The following is a 20,133-nucleotide window of genomic DNA, read 5'->3' as shown; positions in this document are numbered from 1 at the left end:
GACGCGCGCGTCAAGCAGGCTTTGCGGCAGAGCCACTATATCTCAGCCTGTCCAGAGGGAAGTGCCAGAGAGGAACCCAGGTGCAGTAGACGCATCACACATGACGTGCTGCGGCGGTGGCAATGCGGTGTATCGCTATAGTGCTTCGATGGGAATCGCATTAACGTAGACAGTCACCCTTAGATGGTTTCTATCGGAAGTCTTTTTAGGAATCATTCCAACACGTACATATACTACCATTGCGACTTTATTAAAAGTTGAAGGGAGGAACTACAGTGAGAGCATTCTTAATTAATATTACAATAATCACATTGATTCGAAATTTCGATGCTTCGAAATATATACTAAATGTTTTAAATTGAATAATGTTTCACACGATCGTATTCCCGAGCCATAGAAAAAACGTATCAAAGCAGCAATAGATCACGCATTTTCTAGAAAACGCGCTAGTTGGTGTAAGCGCCGTTATTTTATCGAGTTTCAGAACTGCCGCTGCCGACCGGGAGAATAACAGGTGGGCATATTGAGCATGCATGGTACAATCAAAATGAGAATATATTTATGTGTACATATATCAAGCCTTTCGGTGACTCTTCTTCTCTCGTTTATTCATAGCAAGGGTCTCGAATATGCAGAAGGGCAGCGGATTGGGCGAGTTGGTGTTGCATGGTAACTATAAAATTCAAACAGCGTTAAACGACAGGACCAGAATGAGGAGGAGACAAGCACGGCGCTGAACTTACAACTGATTTATTTGAAGTAAGAAGTCAACATTTATACGTACAAAACAGGGCACGCATGCGCCCGGTCAAACATCGATGATCAGATACAAACATCGGACTGCCAACATTCGCACGCGTTGTACCTGCCTAGCAATCTACCCTTTATGCAGCAATGCCATTTCTTTCGCTGACAAGATTAAAGATGTTTTGCTAACGCAACTATTACATTTTCTGATGATATGAAATGCTTCAGCGACTTCACTGGTAGTCTTTTCACTATGAAAAAATAACAATTTTGTATCGTCAAAGAAAGGTACGCATTTACAAATACTGCAATGCTTTGCCAGGTTAGTGTCTTTTTTGTCTAATGAATTGGCATGCTCCATTAGTCTAATATTGATGCAACGGCCTGTCTGGCCTATGTAAGTTTGGCCACAAGATAAAGGAATTTGGTAGACAGCGCCCGTCTTGCAACTGATGTACTTATTGACATGGTTGACCTTGCAAGCAGCATTCCGTTTAACGCCTTCCTGCTTCCTCTGAACTGCTGCCGCTAATTTACCCAGCTTCATCGGAGCAGAAAAAACAACCCTCACACCATACTTGGCCCCTACTCTCTTAAAGCGATGTGACAACGCGTGCTCATAAGGCATGACAACAACTTTTTTCCCCGCGACATTTTCTTTGGGCTGTTCCGAACATTTCAGCGTTTTTATAATCTTATTAGCACCCGCCACAATTACAGAATCACTTCAATACTTCAAATAAATCAGTTGTAAGTTCAGCGCCGTGCTTGTCTCCTCCTCATTCTGGTCCTGTCGTTTAGCGCTGTTTGAATTTTAGAGTCTCGAATATGGCAGCCTTGATGACATTAGGTAGCACGCGAGTGTTTATTAGGCGCGTGCCTACTAACCTGAGATCACGTGTTACATGACGCTATCGGGCAAAATAAAATGTTTCACATGCGCCCACCATGGCTCTGACCGGCGGTGGCTAACCCTCCTTGGGCTAGATCTAATAAGCATAAATACCCAAGTTAGTAGATGGTTCGATAGCCCGTCGCCGTAGCACAATTCGTACTGCAACGCACTGGTATTGCGGAGGTTGTTCGTCTGGCTCCTTTGACTCCCACGGCCGACAAGTTGCCTTTTCGTTCACTTTCATTTTTCTTTTCTTCATTATTTTCTATATTTCACGTTCTACTACAGCTAACTGCAGCAAAATTTGCGGGCGGTTTCCTTGACTTTATTGTCTGTTCGCTTTATGTGATCATATATATATATACACACACATATTTGAACGCGTGATTTGCAACACTTGATGCAAGTGACATTACATGACGGAAAAATGTTCGCTCAGTAGCACATATAATTCATTCGAACATAAAACAAGAGAGCGTAGGATAAAATTTGACAGACACACTAAAGAAAGAAAAGTACAAGAAAAGAAAAGAGAGACAAACAGGTTATTAAAAAATCCTGCTCGATAAGACAGTCAGCGTGTGTTGGTAAATGTGCTGGTTGTCAATTTACAGTTACTGCCTGTATTTGGCTATGGAAGTAAGACAGATAGTTAATGCTTGTTATATCGCGATCTAATTATACCCGATTTCCGCATTGCAGATGGAAAAAATGAGCGTGTAAATGCGTCGACCCTGTGAGAGTATTGCACCAACTTATGGAGATACTTATGAAGGCTTTCACGTGACTACGCATAAGCGAAATAGTTGCACTGGGCCATTTTATAGGTATTATGAAGAATCTGGAAAAGAAGTATTAGTTGGGCCTATCTCTCTCTAGCTTCTAATGTCTGAAGGCCAGAGGCAACCAAGAGAGAGAGAGAGAGAGAGAGAACAACTTTAGTGAAAATGCCTGCAGAGTCGGTTAGGCTCCCTCCACGCAGGGAGGACAAGCTTTTACCGCGACGCGGCCACTACGTCAATCTCGTGCATTGTGCTCCTCGAGGTCTTGGTTCCTCGCTACTTCCGCGGATCCGAGAGGGCCGCCGCCCCCTTCCTCGGGGTGCTGCCCCCCTTCTCCTCGCTTTCGCGAGGTCGCTGCCTCTCTAGAGCTGCCGAGACCTGCTGGACGGCCTTGAGTTGTGTATCTTGGTCATATCTCCTCGTTGCAGCCTCTAGCTGCGGCGGGATCGTCGTTTTCTCGCTGGCTTCTCGTGGATTTATACTACAGTCCCAAAGGATGTGAGCCGCGGTGGCTCTCTCCTTAGCGCACAGTCTACACACGTCACTCGCGTACACGCTCGGACACACGTGTTTAGCTAGCACCGGGGTGAGCAGGGACCCCGTCTGTAATTGCCTGTATAACACTGCCTCCTTCCGGGTAAGCCCCGGGTGAGGTGGCGGCATAGTCTGTCTGTTAAGTCTGTACCACTTCACTATTTCGTTGAAGGTGGTAATCTTGTCCTTGGCACTGCACCGCGACCAACACTCCGAGTCGGCCGTGCTTGCAGCTGCGCGGTTGGTTAGTCCTCGCGCGGCCGAGTTGGCCGTCTCGTTGTGGTTCACGTTCCCGCGTTCCGACACGTCACTGCCCATGTGGGCCGGAAACCACTTGATCACCACAGCGCTTGTGCGTCCGATGTCTTCGGCCTTGCGCAGTATGCGCGCAGCCTCACTACATACCCTACCCTTGGCGTAGTTCTTCACTGCCGTTCTAGAGTCACACAACACTGTAGTGCATCCGGGGTCGGAGACGGCCAAGGCGATGGCCACCTCCTCCGCCCGGTGCGCCTCTCGAGTCCGGACGCTCGCCGCGGTCTTCGTTGCACCCGTCGATGCCCCGACAGCCACCCCCGCGTATGCGTCGCTGCTCCCTCGGTACTCCGCCGCGTCCACGTAGATGGCGCCTTCTTCTCTGGCGTGGAGGTCCACGAGAGCCCTGGCCCTCGCCAACCTCCGCTCTTTGTTGTGCTCGGGGTTCACGTTCCTCGGGATCGGGCAGACCCTCAGCTTTCTGTTGATGCTATCCGGTATAGGTACGTCTTTCTGCTGCTCGCCTTCCCTCGGCTCGAGGCCAAGGTCCCGCAGTATCTTTCTTCCGGTTCTCGTTTCAGAGAGACGCTCGAGTTGCGCCGTTCTCTGTGCTTCGGCTATTTCGTCCAGCGTGTTGTGGACTGCCAGCGCCATGAATTTTTCGGTGCTCGTGCTCCCGACGACGCCGAGTGCCGCCTTATACGCCTTGCGTATGGTGGCGTCTATCTTGTTACGTTCGCTCGGCCTCCAGTTGTGGAAAGCGGCCACGTACGTTATGTGGCTAACTGCGAAGGATTGAACGAGCCTAGTCAGGCTCTCCTCCTTCATCCCTGCTCTTCTGTTGGACACCCTCTTGATGAGTCTCATTGCCGCGGCCGCTTTGGCCGCGAGCTTGTTGGCCGTTTCACCGTTGACTCGGTTTCGCTGGATGAGCAGCCCGAGCACTCGAATCTTCTCGACCTCCGGTATTACTTGTCCTCCCGCTGTCTTGACCGTGATCTTGGGCCGCTCGTACTCAACTTCCATATTCTTTCTTTTCCTGCCCGCTCCTGTCGGTGGAATCACCAGCAGTTCTGACTTGGCCGGACAGCAAACGAGTCCGGACCCGCCCAGCTGCTCCTCGATGGCGTTGACCGCTTCTTGCAGCGTTGTCTCGATGTGTCCGTCGCTTCCTCCCGGTACCCATAGCGTAACGTCGTCGGCGTAGATGGTGTGTCGGACTCCCGCTACTCTTTCTAGCCGGTTGGCCATTCCGATCATCACGAGGTTGAAGAGAAGCGGGGAGATCACCGAGCCCTGCGGAGTTCCGACGCTTCCCAGCTTCTTCTCTTCGAGCTGCAGGTCTCCCGCGCAGATTTCGGTGGTGCGTTCCGTCAGGAAGTCTTTGATGTACTGGTATGTCCTTCTGCCCATGTTTAGTCTGGATACTTGGGCCAGGATAGCCGAGTGCCTCACTTTATCGAAGGCGCTCTGCAAGTCCAGCCCGAGTATGGCTCTGTTGTCCTTGGTGCCCGTCGTATCGTCGATGATCTCGTTCTTCAGTAAGATCATGGCGTCTTGCGTCCCGAGCTTCTTCCGAAACCCGATGATGGAATTTGGGTAAAGCTCCGATTCTTCCAGGTAACGCTGCCACCTGTTCATGAGAACGTGCTCGAGGACCTTTCCCACGCAAGAAGTGAGCGATATCGGCCTGAGGTTCTCTATGTTGGGCGGCTTGCCAGGGTTGGGGATGAGGATCGTCTTGGCTGCTTTCCATTGCTTGGGCAGCCTTCCTTCTTGCCAGCACTTGTTGTAGAAGTTCGTGAGCGTTTCGATGGCCGCTTCGTTGAGGTTCTTGAGCGCTCTGTTGGTCACTCGATCGGGACCCGCGGCGGACCTGCCATTGAGATCCTGCAGGGCAACTCTGACTTCCCATGTCTGGATGTCTCGATCTAGCGTCTCGTTCTCGTTGCCTTGGTAATCCGGGTGTCTTTCCGTGGGGGTGGTCGGTAGGTACTTGGCGTCCAAGCGCCCCTTGACCTCGTCCTCCCCGTGTTCACACATTGCCTTGTGTAGGATTCTGGCCAGGTTGTTGTGTTGGTGGCCCTTGGTCGTGGTTTCGTCGAGGAGGTGCTGCAGCATGTTCCACGTCTTGCCCTTATGCATCTGTCCGTCGGCTTCGTTGCAGGCCTCGTTCCACTGTTGGGTGCATAGCACCCTGCAGTGGACCTCGATCTGCCTGTTGAGCTCGGCGATCTTCTTCCTTAGACTTCGGTTGGTTCGTCGCTTCTGCCACCTCGCCTTTATGGACTGCTTGGCTTCTATCAGGTGGGCCAGCCGACTGTCCATCTTGTCTATCCGTTCGTCCGTCTCCAGCTCTTTGGTGGCTCCTTCCATCGTCTCAACGACGTTGGCCGCCCATTGCTCGATGTCCGTAATGTCCAGTCCAACCAACAGGTTAGTTAGTAGGAGAATCCGTACGTTAGTATATGTGTGAATAAACCTAACAGCCTTACGTTGAACAGTTTCTAGTTTTTTAATGTTAGTTTTCAACCACCTAAACCATCCGCATTAGCATACTCTAAAACAGGTCTCACGAAGGTCGTGTTGTCTAGGAGTTTGGTGGAAGGAGGTGATTGTCTTAGGCATCGTTTAAGGTAGAACAGTTTGCACAGTGCAATGGTAGTGATTCGTGTTAACGAATCACTACCATTGTCAGATGTTAACGTAACTACTAAATATTTGCGCTCTCTTTTGCTAGGAATTGATCGTTACTGAGGTAACTGTAGTTATATGGTTCTTTCCTTCTTGTGATGGCCATGGTCACGGATTTTTTTGTTAACTGCCATGTTCCAACTGTTGAACAAGTCTGCCAGAATGCCAACCAATCTTTTAAGTAGACTGATCCTTGCGAATGGTAATTTCTCATAAATAATGCAATAATCAGCAAATAGCGTTTTACTGAACTCTATTTTACCGGTCATGTCATTAAAAAGTCGCAGTTCAACCTGAAGGGCGAAGAATCAATTGCGACAACAAATTACTAGACAGCTACACAAAGTAAGGGTACTAGCTTTATCTTTTTAAATTAAGAAATTAACGAACTAGATTAACAAGCATGGTGTCACGTGTGTACAAGCAAACATGAGAACATCTCGCTCTATGGCTGCGTAAAGTCGCTTTCAAAACGCTCGAATGAGGAAGCGCGGCAGCAGCAGGGAGCGAATTGACCTTCATGCTGCCTCTCACTTCAACGCACACTAAGCCTCGAAAACACAGCGCACACGAAGCTATCAGGGGAGGTACACTGTAACAGTCCACCTAGTGGACATGTACATTTCGTCTGCTGCTGAAGTGCTGAGTGGCTGTGACGCCTCGCTGCTGCGGACGCGCAGTCCAGCCCAGCCAATTAGAACTTCATTATCAGAATAAATGGAAATGTCCGCTAGGTTTACTTTTATACCTCCCCTGCACTCCTCCCTTTGCCCCCATTGCAAATAGCTTTCGAGATAAAGCCCACGCAGACTCGCATGGCCGCGCCATACGAAGCAGCCGCCAAAGTAGAACATCCCCTCCCTATTCCTCCCCTCCTCTGGGTGCCATGCGCGCGAAGGAAGACGGCGCGTTCCCTCTCGGCTTTCTTTCCTTGCGCCCACGAGATTACCGGCTCCCACGCTTTCACCTACACATACAGCAAAAGGCGCGTAGCGACGATGTTATCAGGCTTGGACTTTATACGGAACATCATGGCAACGCTGGTGGCAATGCCGATGACGACGGCAAAAATGCGCCTGGAGTGTGCATATATTTGCTATTCTATCGCAACAATGAATATTGAGAATAAGTCTGGCCCAAGCACAGATCCCTTCGGAACTCCGGCTTTTACTGACACAGTTTTAGATTATATGCTTTATATTACCACTAATTAAGATCTTTCTAACAAAACGGCTTTAATCCAGGTAGTTATTCCCCTTATCTATGCACGTTCTTTTAGTTTGGCTATTACTTATTGTGGCAGTCAGAATCAAATACTTCATATAGATCAAGTAATCATACCAATTTGACTGTGGTAATTGATAGCACGTGCAAGGTCATAAACTACTTCAGTGAGCTGAGTAATGGTTGACAAACCGCTATGAAAACCATGTTTATTAGGTGATGAGTAATTTATTGTTTCTCAGAAATTCGTGATATGTTTCAGAATCACATGCTCGTGCAACATGCTGGATGAGCTTGTTAATGTTATTGGCCTCAAATTACACGACGTCTCTGTGTCTCTAGGTTCGTGGATTGGAGTTACTTTGGCGATTTTCTAATCGTCTGGAAGTTTGGAAGTTAAAAGTGACTTCCGAAAGACCAGGCCGAGGTACTTGATATACAATTCCGCATGTCTAATGGGGAAAATTTTAGGAATGTCATGAGGGCCGTTAGACGTATTCGGATCTAGTTTTAGGAGGAGGTTGAGAATTCGGGCTTAACTGATGTCCAAGGGACCAATAATCGCATCATTCCGAAGGGAGGTAGAAAGCCATGATCTTTTTTCAACACTGAGTAAACAAAAACGTTAAATTGGTTTGCTCTAGCGGTGACTTCTTCTCGCGAGAGTGTGGACACATTCGCGACCACTCAGTCGCCACTGCCGACAGAGCATCCGTTTGTCATGCCAACTCCTAGCTGGCATACTCTCTTCACATCGTAATCGCTTGCGGCTGACTTTTGGCGCTTCGCCGCACTCCCCTTACCCTTTCACGTCATGATTAACGCGAAACAATGGGTGTACATTGCTGCCTTTTGTTGTGCCTTCTTTCTCTTGGCGCCACTCTCCTCCCTTCTCACCGAGCGGTGCACGCTGCTCCCCATATCCCACCCGTAGCCCCAGCACCATCAACCACGACAACTAACCGATGGGACGCCCCAACGAAATCCTCGCTTTGAAAGCAACCTCCGCTGTAAGCAAGTCGAAACACAAAACTCATCAAAACCCGTACTATTCCACAAGGAAGGCTTTTTTAAAGGAAAAAGGAAGAAACACTGGAAGGGCTACAAATCTAGCAAACAGTTGACATTGCTTTGGAATGGCCTGCAAACATGTGGTAAACACTCAACTTCTTCATTAGGAAGGCGTCAGGATTGTCTGAATGGCATTCATCACAGAGGATATTCTAGCGCAAGGCTCTTTCTTATTTCAAAAAGGGAGCTTATTAAAGTGTTTGCTTTTCAGTCGGAATGTTTGTATTCGTGGTAACACTGTTTTCAACTTGGGCTAGTATAACACGTCATTATTTCAGTACTTTTCTTTCAAGGAGTGTGCTGCTTCAACCTCTTCAGGCAACTAGATTATTCTTCACAAGTTGATGCAACTCTTATTTGACGGTCATTCTTTCTATTTCATAACTGCTCAAATGTTCATCTCTACTATAAAATTTCTCTTCATCGCGAGTAAGAGGAAAAAAATCGTGATTATGATCAGGCATTTCCTTACAGCTGTTACTTCCCTTTTTATCTTGGGGCCAGCCTCCAGAAGTCGTGTGGCAATATATTACCTTTCTTCCGAGGTCGCGCATGGAATTACTGAATTTCGAGATCAAACATAGAAACACACCTCTTCTCGAATAAAGAAGGATAATAAGTTGTACTATCCGGAGAAGAAGCCATTACTAACATTGGAGACGTTGAATCTGAACCTAAACAGCGCTTGAATTTGGAAAGAACGTGACAGTTGCTATGTGGGAAGAAAAGGTTGCCTCTGCGTGGCGAGCAGGACTGATGGAGTTTCTGTGATTTTGTGCACTCCATACGGAGACATTCACTCGAGCGCATGCGAAGCTATCCTTACAGTTAGCTCTTCTGTCACTTCCACAAGTAGGGAATGTACTACTCGCTTGCTCCCGGTGTTGAGTTTCCACTCACTGGAAGCCACTGAAATAACATGTTCTGCGACGTTCGCACCTAACACTCCAAGCCATTTCTTTGGACAGGAAATGGGTTTGCGAATATTTGCTCTTCCTTGCCGGAAGCGCCATTTTCACGTTCGTAGAAGTTTCTGAAAGCAAACTCATCATCTGTGGCTGCCGTGGTACAAATTGCCGCTGGGCATTATAAGTGTAGAGGTAACTCTTGTCGGCTCCAGTGGCCTATAAGAAAGACTATAATGATCCCATTCCGTCCCTTTTCATTTCTTTTTCACGCTTTTATTTTTGTCACGCTCTTCTTTCCGTCTTTACTTTCCCTTTCCCTTCCCCTAGTTCAGGATAGCCAACCGGAGGTTTTAACTCTCGTTAACCTCCCTGCCTTTCTCTAATTTGCAGCTCTCTCTCCTATCGGCTCACAACTTCACCAGATGTTGGTTTCACGACTCATCGTTTTGTTAAAGTCAACGAAAACGGTACTGAAGAAGTTATTTTGGCGTTGATATTCGAGCGCAACCTTTTTTTGCACCTCCACCAGTCTGAACTATATCAGAGACTTGCACACCAGTGTATTTTGGTAATGCTTCCTTTTACTACGTCTAATTAGTCGTTTTTATATCGTTGCAGCACAACGTCATCTGTTCGAGCTCCACGTGTTCTGTCGTGTTCCAAATGGTTGACTCATATACGAGGTGAGAATTATTGTAACCAGAGTCACAGAACATCATTAGACAACAAGCGAATAATAACAAAATAATTTTTTTCTCGGATATCAAAACATTCAAGCTCCAGCATTTATTTCTGTAGTTAAAGTTCGCTGTGCACCTATCGTTTTGCGGTTAAAATTCGCTTGCATGGGACATTTTACTGCGGTGGCGTTCAGCGTAAACCGGCGTTAATTTTGGCTCTTTAAGGCGGAGACTTCTGTGACTGAAGCTCTGTAGATCGCTGGAAGTTTCGTGGGTTGCAAAAGGATGTGTGATTCTGACGCAAAACTTCATTATAGCTCTGAGACATTTCTACGTTAATGACTAGAAATTAAATTCGGAAGTCATAAGTAACATCCCGCATGTGCCATCCTGCACTTCTAAGCTTTCCAGATAGCTTTGTGGGGAAACAACAACAGCCCAGAGAAAACCACATGCCACTGTACACTGTGCAGCAAAATATATTCTTATGTGGACGCCTGTACGCATATATATATATATATATATATATATATATATATATATATATATAGAGAGAGAGAGAGAGAGAGAGAACTAATAATCGCTTTTCAAATGAAAATGACGAAGAATGCCATGGACAGCAGAAACACAGAAACAGTCGTTTGGCTGGTCATGGGCTTGTACTTTACGTCCTGCAACTCAAGCGACATCACAAAACGGGAAAGTCCAATGCTGTATACTCTAAAGGTTACGTGTTGTAGTCTTAGTTCTTGCACTTACTTTGCTAAAGTAACTTATTAAAACTTTAACTACGTTCTGAAGGAAATAAATAAGTGCAAGGTAGAGGAAAGCTGAAGCACTCTGTTATCCTTCAGCACCCGGTGCCAGCATCTTTATGCAGGTGGTTTGCCTTCTCAATATATGCTTACAGAATAGAGATGTTATCGCAATAGCCAAGATTAGTTACAGTAATTTTTTATTTCACATCATCGCCAAATTCTTAGCAGAGCAATTTACTGAACATTTATATCTCCGAATTGTGAGCATCACCCTTAATTTTCTATCGGCGCCTGACCGAACGGAATCACCAATAGCACCGTACTGAAAAGCTTTTAGCGGAGACATGTTTTATTCGTTTGTTTTATGTCTTTAATATAAAAGCATTGTTATGCATTCATGCAATAACTAAAATTCAGGCTTTGTACCTTACTTACAATAGTTTTGCACGAATTTCTCGTGGCCATTGGTGTATAGTGTTTGTAGTACACAATGAGGGGCACCAATAAGTAAACCAACGAGCACCACAATTTCACCATAACTTTTCACGGCTCTAACATCAGTTTCTGTTAGCCGACGTAAAAAGAAACTGAAACTTGCGGTAAGGCTTCAATAATACGTTGTTCCTGATTTTCTTTTTGCTTAACAAGCTTATTACTCGCTTATTTTAACTACATATTCTATTATTAACAATATCACGTAGTAGGAAGTTGTGGCGTCGATAAATATACTAGGACTCAGAGCACCTTTGGTTTTGCTCAAAGGATCTACAACCTACTCCTGTTGGTGCCTGTTTATGCACAAACAGGAAGTGGGAGGAAAAGATGGAAACCTAGCAACAATTTCTTGGATTTACTGAACACACCAGGCATGCCATCAATATTTCTTACGGAGAGGTCGGGTTCTCGCAGGTTTACGCTTTACGGGGTTTGTTACCAAGGCTATCAGAAAAGGTGGGCAGACGGCAAGAAAGATGGATCACGCGCTACGGGAGTCGTATGCAGTGCACTTGATGAACGATTTCACTGCCGGCGAAAGCTGGCGTTCTCGCTCCAAGAAAAGGAATGATTCATATGCAGCTTGCTCAGCCAGGCGGAAACTGGGACATGGCGTCTTCGTATTCCAGGCCACGACATTTCTGTAACGGATGAGCTTCTTCAATGATAGGAAGATGCAGTATTACTATACTTCACATGCAAACGAGAAACCTTTTTTTTTAGGAATATAAACCGGTAACTGGGGTTTCAGAAAGGGTCAAGTTGCAAACGAATGCGGAAAGTAATTATAGAGGGAAGCAGTGTACAAAAGAACGTAATTACAAAGCGGCTGGTGGCCGAGAATAAACATTCGAGAGACGTTGAAACGCTGATTGTAAAATTCAGCGAGTCGTAACATATAACAACATAGTAACAGCAGATCATTGAAGAGGACAAGGTTGCAACGATTTCCCTTCCTCGCTACTCACCGGCCTATCTCTAGCACAACAAAAATCTACATTTGCGTATGTTCCCTTGGCCCATAGCTAAAGCTAGGAGAATTTTTATAATAGAAGATATAAGCAGATGTTTCGCTTCATATCCTTTTATTTTCTTAAGTTTAACAAAAAGTAGTCCTTCACAAACTATGCTTCTTCATGTGTTTGTATGCCTGGTTCTTTTTCTCCTGGTCCCTCTACAATTTCTATGTTCCAAAATTAGAAGTTGCCGTGAAAGAAACGACGAAGGTAACTCTTTGTGGTGCAGCTTATCAACGACATTGCGCAAAATAAACTACCACGCAGTTTCCGGAATTGACGTGCTTAAATTGGGACACCGACATTGATGCTGCTTAGGCAGAGCTATACAGCGTGGGTCTGCCGCTGTACAGTCAGGAAGCAAGAAGTAACCTTATCAAATGGCTAAACATGTTGGGCTTGCTTTGCTGCCTGTAGTGATAAGCTGAAAAAATATTCTGGTAGAAATTTGAAAAAGTTTACACTTGTAAGTAGCATTTGCCATTGGACAGCCACCTTCGAGGATGGCATGTCCCGCATCAGGATTGGGTGGAATTCGCTCTGTAGAAACAATTCTGACATAAGAGATTTTTGTGAATACGGCCTGTGGTTGTAATTTCTCTTAATTGTACATTGGAGAGACAGAGATAAATGGAGAGATGGACAAGGCATGGAGCTTACCCTGACATGTGGTTTGTTTAATATCTCCCATGTGATCTAGGGGGAATTTAATATCTCCCATGTGATCTAGGGGGAAAGAGGTTCCCGTAGAGCAAGGAAGAGAACAAGATGAGAGTAAGAACGTAAGTCGCAAACGAAAATCTGAGCTAACAACGAACGCGCAGTGGAGTTGATACTTTAAGAATGAACACTATAAGAGTACAAAGGTTACATTTTCCTAGTAGAAAATGTTTGCTTTGGGCCTGAGGACGCTAAATAGTATAGCAGTGCAAAGAGAAAGCGGTGGCTCAACAAGACGAAGCCATTATAACGCAAAATGACCGGACGTACGTCAACTCTACCAACCAAAATTTGTTCGTAGAAAGCATCTGGGCCTGTATTCACAAAAAGCTCGTACACGAAAATTCTTAGAAAGAACAAATTTCAGCCATTCCGATTCCGTTGCATACCATTACGGAAGATGATCGGCAAATGGCAAAGATAAGCGCTTTTACGGACGAAAACATTTGTGAATCGGGCCCCTACTTCGGTTGGTAGTTGGCGTACCTGCTGTCGTTTTGCGTTGCTATCCTAGCCGTGTTGAGCCACTCCTTCCATTTCGACGAGAACGACCAGCTAGCTCAACACAATATTTTGTTTGAAGAGTGCGAAATTAAAAGCGTACTTTTGACTACAACGAGAGAAATATCCTGAGAAAGAAAGGCCGTGAGGTGAAACAAACAGAGCTCGCAGTTCCTTCCCTACACTGTGGGCAAGAAAGGTTTTGGGTCAAAGCCCATGAGGTATAGGTGAAGCATTTCTCGTCACTCATTTCCACTGAGCGTAGTGCACAAACATTAGAACACACAATGACTCATGGTAAAGCGAGCAGAACGGAATGTTGTCTCGTATAGCTTACAAGTAACACAACAGAATCTGAATTGTTCGTAGCTCTTACCCCTTCCCTGTATTATCTGCCTTGTACTGATTGCTTTGGTCTGTCGTTTTGTTTGCGTGTTATATCTTTGAATTGTGATAATTAGCGTGTTTCATTGCTTTCTTCTGTTTTGACCAACAATGTTTTGTTGTTTTGATTGTGACCCACTCCTGTATGAGCCTGTAAGAAGGCTCACAGTATTGATAAATAATAATAATAATAATAATAATAATAATAATAATAATAATAAAAGAACTTCACCGTTTGGAAACGCGCCAAAGAAAAAAGAAAGTTGTGGTAGTAAACCAACGTAAGGTCGACTGTAGAATAGGGGAGGCAGTGCTATCATCATGCACTTAGGAGCTGGATACGGCACCTCTTCCCTGCATTTCAGGTTTTATTCAGCGGCTCCTGTGCGAGACCGAATTTCTACTCCGGCTTCTATACTCTGTCTCAGAGTTGCGGCTCGTTTATGCTTCCCACCTATATCAATATTCATATGATTGTGCTGTCTGAAAGCGAATAGCACCGCCTTAAAGCTAGACCCGTTATTCACATGCTAAGCACAGTGGCTGCGTATGTAGTTTTTGTACTATTCCATTGTCACCTGACATCATTATCTTTCTTTTGCTGTCATCCCCCTTTCTTTATTGGGAGGATTAGCGGTATCCATGCTCTTTGAGCCTACATTTCTTCTTTTTTTCTACAAAAAAAAAAAAACACCATCATCGCACGTCTCTTCCAACCATCCTAGTTATCTCCGTCACTAGCTGAGCATGCGGGAGGTCCGGAAATGTCCACATTCGTTCATTTGGCAGGGTTTATTTGACATTTCTTTTTCTCTGGCAAAACACATAAAGAAACGTTGTTTCTGGTCAGCATACAAGCAGAAACAGACGAATAAATTGTCATGTGCAGTAAAAGGAGGTTACTCTATAATATTTACCCTTCTCAGAGGGGAACTTTTTGTATTGAAGCATGTGTAACAATCTTTTAGAACTCACGTCGAGTAAGCTCACTGAGCGAAAAGGAAACAAGCGCAGTCGAGGGAAGGGTCTTTTACGTACAAGTGAGATATATGCTCTGCTTAGAATTCTTGCAATTAAAGAATATAAGCAAAAAATATACATGAAGAATATTCCCATAAAGCCTATGCATCGAACAATATACATAGGTTCTTATTGCAGCCTCATGCTCAATAGTCAAATCACGTTGCACCAACAGCGTTGAAATACTGGCGCACATTGGCACCAGAGAAAGACCGAGACAGACGCCTCACGCTTGAGCTGTGGTTGATCACCATGGTTGAGACTACGACTGAAATCCAGTTTTTTTCTGTTACAGGGTGCAGACAGCTCGTTAGCCTTTCTGGTGCAGATGTGCCCGTTGGGACTTCGAGTAGTTCAGCCTCATTGCTCAATTCGCTTTTGTTTTACATTATAGCACTGGAGGAGACTGCGGCGGTCATACATTTAGAAGTTACCAACGGTGCTGAACTCGTTGTGTTGTATGCTTTCGTCCACATTGTTTTTCAAATGCACCAGTAAATGTTGCACAGCATTAAATTTCATTAAAATAAATTAATAGTGCACCTCCTACTCTTCTTTTCCTCTTTTGTTTTTTTCTCGTCGGTCAAGAATTCTTCGTGGTTGAGTGGTGGAATAGCCGCACATAGATGGCCGATGGGACTACGCTTGCGTTATTTAAAAGCATCACTTTGCAAATTAAACACATTAATTTTTTTACGAGTTCAGTTCTGGAACTCTGCTGATATTTTGGGGCTTTCTGGCACCGTTGTTTGTTTCATTTCATTTATTGATTTATTAATGCTGTCAGCCCTTCTGTGAGCCATATAATCAATGTTTCCGTTCCATTAGTGGTCATATTCTCATATTTTCAGCGATGTTTCCTTAGAACTTGTTTGTTGGATTGTAGCTGAATGTGTACGTTTAATATTTCGTAAGGTACTTTTTTCAAAGGCAGCGAACTATTTAGTACGGTACTTACATTGAGCTGCGCGAACGTACATATTTGTATACGACAGTGTTGAAAAATTCACGACCTCCTTTTTTTTTGTTTCGTGCCTTCCTGCATTTGGTAGCAGAAAAAATGGGGCAAGCTCTTTTTGCTGTGCATGGAAAGTAAGCATCGGCATTGCCATTCTGCCATTTGGCCGCACTATAAACCGGTAGTTTTTTTATCCAAGCATTTTTTTTGCCAATTCAAGGCACTTTCAAGTTGAGTAGGTAGCTACATTCTTGACTCGCCTGATTTCCGACTAATAAAAAGTGAAGTCGTACAGCAGCCCATTGCTCTAACTACTACTCGCACATCCTCTCGTGCAAAAGCCAACTGGCTCTTTGAGACATTGGGCACGTTCATTCGCTTCCCCTTCTCCTTTCCCCCAGCGTAGGGTAGCCAACCAGACTATTGACAGGTTAACACCCCTGCCTTCCTATATTACTCTCTCTCTCCCTCATTCTGTGCCGGTTTCTCGTCTTTCTTCTTTTTCCCTTGTGACAGCTCGCACTTTGAAACGCCTTGTTACACTACCGGACGTTTCCAGGATCGGCTCACATATCCCAGTACTTTCCTCGTAGTACATAACGCTACGTAGAAACTGTGTGACATTGTGCCGTCTTCATGATCGACCCATGTCGGTCGCGTTTTAAGATCATTTCGCCCGAGTGCAAATGTCACCGTCGTTTTAAGACGGACCACGTGGTATAGACATCGGTACATGCAATTGTATAGCACTCAGTTGCGCATAAACTCACAATCGGTGTACCGCTCACTTACGCCCGTTAAATACCTACGCTGAAATTGATAATTGACATGTCGTATAAACTCGCGTCGAACGGACGCAGTTATACCATGCCGTTGTCGTCAAACGATCGTCGTCAGCGTTTGTGGCGACGTCTTGCGGTTGTCGTCACGCATTCGTGCGCTCTCGTCACGAACACAAATACCTTGGGACCACCTCTATGGTAACGCTTTGAGGAAACTCAAACAATGCTGAATAGCTAGCTACTTGGGAAATGCTTCGCATAACATAGATCCCCACAGTGCTTGGAACCACTGCAATCTTATTTTTTAGTGTTAGCAAACCAATTCGCTAAGTTTTCCATACTTGCTTTGCACCCTGAAAACGCGAAATTACGTCCACGGAACGTACTTGTACCACTAAGAATAATTGTAAACGTTGTAGATGGTCATATTGGGCTAATTTGCACTGCCCTTTCACAGAACCATAATACTAGGGCTATGGACATTGCTGCCTTTTGTGTGCAAACAGCCTGTTGATACTGCCGGCAGCCTATAAGCACCCTTGACGTTTGTATGAAACTGTTCTGCGAGCACACTCGCAAGGGAGTGTATATATGCGCGAATTCTTCAGTGGCTGACCCTACCGCGCACCTGGCCACATTTTGCTTCCTTTATTCCGTGTAGTATTAGAAAATCCTGGGCATGCACTCAGCATCCTAATGTCGGATTCACAAATTGGCATTGTAAAGAATTTATTCATATTCGAACCTCAAATAGCAGAAAGAAGTGAGGTGACAAACCGAGCTTCTCAGCTTGCACATGCCTAAAGGGAAAGTTGCAGAGGGAAATAACCTTAACAGACACATGTATTTGGGAAAAGTTGTTTTGCTGGACTTGCTCGTAAGACAATGCCAGCGAATGCTGCTGCTGCACATATTATTAGCGAAAGCTTCGAGCCAATAGCAAGGAAGATCCACAAACCAAAAGCTTTGTGCATACGGGCCCCGATTCGCACGCGCTGGGCCACACTTTCGCACGACAACAGAAAAATATTTCGCAATAGTGCACTGAACTAGTGATACAGGGCATTTATTCTCGTACCCGAGGTCCTCGTAAAGCACCCAGACATCCTGCCCAAGGACGGTGCTTGCTACGAGACCTCGTGGCTGGTCATTTATGTAGAGGCGCTGCGCGGCGCATCATCGGGGTTGTTATGGTAGCACGTATAGCTACGTCGTTAAAGATACGTACTAAAATAAATTAAGCCATAAGCTGCTACCGCAATTCTTCGCATACAACATATAAAACGTTATGCTTTGTAGCCTACTCCAGTGATGAGTAAACGGCGTTGCAGCTATGATTAAAGCCTAAAGAAATAATTGTTCTGTAGCAGTTCACTGTGCCTTCTTACTCGTGCATGCTCAGACTTTCTACTTCAGCTGTATGGGACGGCGAAACTTGTAAAATATTTGATACTCTTACACTATGCCTCTTGTTTACAAGTCTGCCACGTCAGAGTTGTCAGGCTTTCACATCGTAGCTTGTGTCTAATACACTAAACATTAGTTATCAGTTACAATATTAGCGATGGTCGTTTTGTCTTCAAAAGCTCATACTTGTGATTTTATATCAGTATGCTTCTACAGCACAGAATGGTCTTCTTATCACCAAAAAGACTCAAAATTTATTATCTAATTGTTTCTTTGGGAGACGGTGCCCTATTTTCAGGGAAAGTAGCTATTTTATTGAAACGATTCTAAACCATGTGAATAGTTCGCTGGCTAGGGCGTTTACAAGGAACTCTCTTACCACCGTATTATTAGAGCTCTTGTGAATAGCAAAATCTTTTTATAATACAAAATAGAAAATCTTCACAGGAGTATATTTATTTCCATTTTATCAGCAGTCGGAGACATTATAAGCTGTCATAATATACCTTGGAAAGACAGTGTGAGCGGTGACCGAAGTACGGCGTGACATTACGTTCCTTTATGTGTGGCCTGGTAGCCAGAAAGGGCTTTCAAAACGGAGAGTGACTGTTAAAAACTTCCCCTGAATGGCCCCTTTTAACTGTCTGACTTCCATAAATCTATGTGAGTATACAGAGACGTTTTCTGTCAGCTACATTTCTACGCTTGTATTTTGTGCTTTGATGAAGCATGTTCCAAGCATAACGAGGCCACCTTGTTTGCTCTGCCCTCAAACTCATTCCACACCACATCTTCCCGTTGCTGTCTTCTCCTGATTCACTTACCAGTCAGCCAGTTACCAAAGTCGACTCACGTCTGTTTTCCTCCGCCTCATTCTCTCGAGCCGATCGTGTGAAGTTCGGCGCGCCAACCGCTGATATGCTGCTTGTGTTTTCGCCCAAGGTTCGTTTTCTATCACAGCGACTGAAAACTGCGGGGATCAGCCGGGACTTTTGCAAACAAAACGAACGCCCGGCTCTCGGCACACATCATCAGCTCCGAGCAATATAAAGCATACAACTGCTTCGCACGTAGATCTACAAAGAGATCACGAAGCGTGAACTGCAGTTGCAGTTCTTTTACCTCCGTTTTTTTTTTTGGTTTGGTGCTAATAATTTCGGTCTTTTTGTTGGCGCACAGCTTGCGGTCGCAAGTACAACCAATACTGATGCTGCCTTGCCAGGATTCTTTCCAGAATCCTGGTTCTCCCCAGAAGAAAGAAATAAAACCGTGTACAGGCTTTTTTGTACTTGGTGTCATTTTCGCTAAAAAAAAGCTTCTTGCGAGGACTACGAAAAAGACGGGGCTATTAGAAAGAAGTGTCCTGCAAACTACTACGGTTTTAAAGCAATAGTGTTAAGGGCCCTGTGTCGCAGAAAATCCGCCGTTGGCATGGCGCGTCCAGCGTTGCCCGTCTTTTCACGAAAAATCCTTCCGAACCACGCATATTCTACACAGCACTAAAGTTGTTCTTCTATCACTAAAGTTGCACATAACTTGTCTCACGTTCCTCACAAAGTTATTCCTCGGAATGTTGAGAATGGCAGCGCACAAACAAATTTCATAAAATAAAACACTGAGAGCTCATGCTTTTTATATTAGATCTTTTCAGACTGAAATATTAAAAAAAAATGGCTGTGGCTTAGCTAAGGTTAAGCCGAGGATGCGAAGCATACTAGCCTTTATTTTAGTTGTCGAACCACTGTTTAGCCTGGTGAACTGCTGTTGCTTGGCTATATTTGGTTCGGCTAGACGAAGAAACAACTCATGCGTTACTCTGCTTCGCCTTCAAGAGTGGAACGCGACAGCGTTCCCGTCGACCCGCCAAGGGGTGTAAGACAATGGGCTACGGCGCAGCGACTACGCGCCCCGCATTGGACGCGGTGAGCGTCGAGCAACGCAGCGTTCGGCGCGGCAACGAAATGTGCGCCTGAGCAAGCGACGCACGCCTGAGCCTTAGAAACAGCTCGTTTCTAAGGCAACACCGTATTCACTAGAGGCGCTTTTGTACCGCGTTGAAGCATCGTACTCGTGGCTCTGGTAGCGTCTCCGTCTCACACTCCGGAGACCCTGGTTCGATTCCCACCCAGCCCATCTTGCAAGAGTTGAGCCAAAGCCACCTAGAAACAAGCGCAGCTGCTTATATACCACCGCGACGCCGCGAGCGACGGCGCGAGTTGGAGCCCCGTTTCTCCTCTATCGTGACGTCACGGTGTCACGTGGTATTGAAGGCGACACCGCCGCGCCTGAGGAGCTGGGTTGA

At 45.4% G+C, this 20,133-nt stretch overlaps 1 protein-coding gene across 1 annotated transcript; it reads right to left on the bottom strand.

Annotated features, from left to right (window-relative positions):
- Positions 1-2,558: 2,558 nt before the first annotated feature.
- On the bottom strand, positions 2,559-5,565 carry LOC126539714 (uncharacterized). Its single transcript, XM_050186568.3, has one exon. The coding sequence runs from the start codon at positions 5,539-5,541 to the stop codon at positions 2,701-2,703; it is 2,841 nt and encodes a 946-aa protein (XP_050042525.3). The 5' UTR covers positions 5,542-5,565; the 3' UTR covers positions 2,559-2,700.
- Between the last annotated feature and the right edge of the window lie 14,568 nt (positions 5,566-20,133).

The sequence above is a fragment of the Dermacentor andersoni genome, chromosome 5, assembly GCF_023375885.2.
Source record: "Dermacentor andersoni chromosome 5, qqDerAnde1_hic_scaffold, whole genome shotgun sequence".
In the NCBI taxonomy this organism is placed as follows: Eukaryota; Metazoa; Arthropoda; class Arachnida; order Ixodida; family Ixodidae; genus Dermacentor; species Dermacentor andersoni.
This window is presented reverse-complemented; position numbering and strand designations above follow the sequence as displayed.

Bases quoted from the DNA above. Each gene is read 5' to 3' on its own strand.
- LOC126539714 (XM_050186568.3), bottom strand. From the start codon at position 5,541: ATGGACAGTCGGCTGGCCCACCTGATAGAAGCCAAGCAGTCCATAAAG.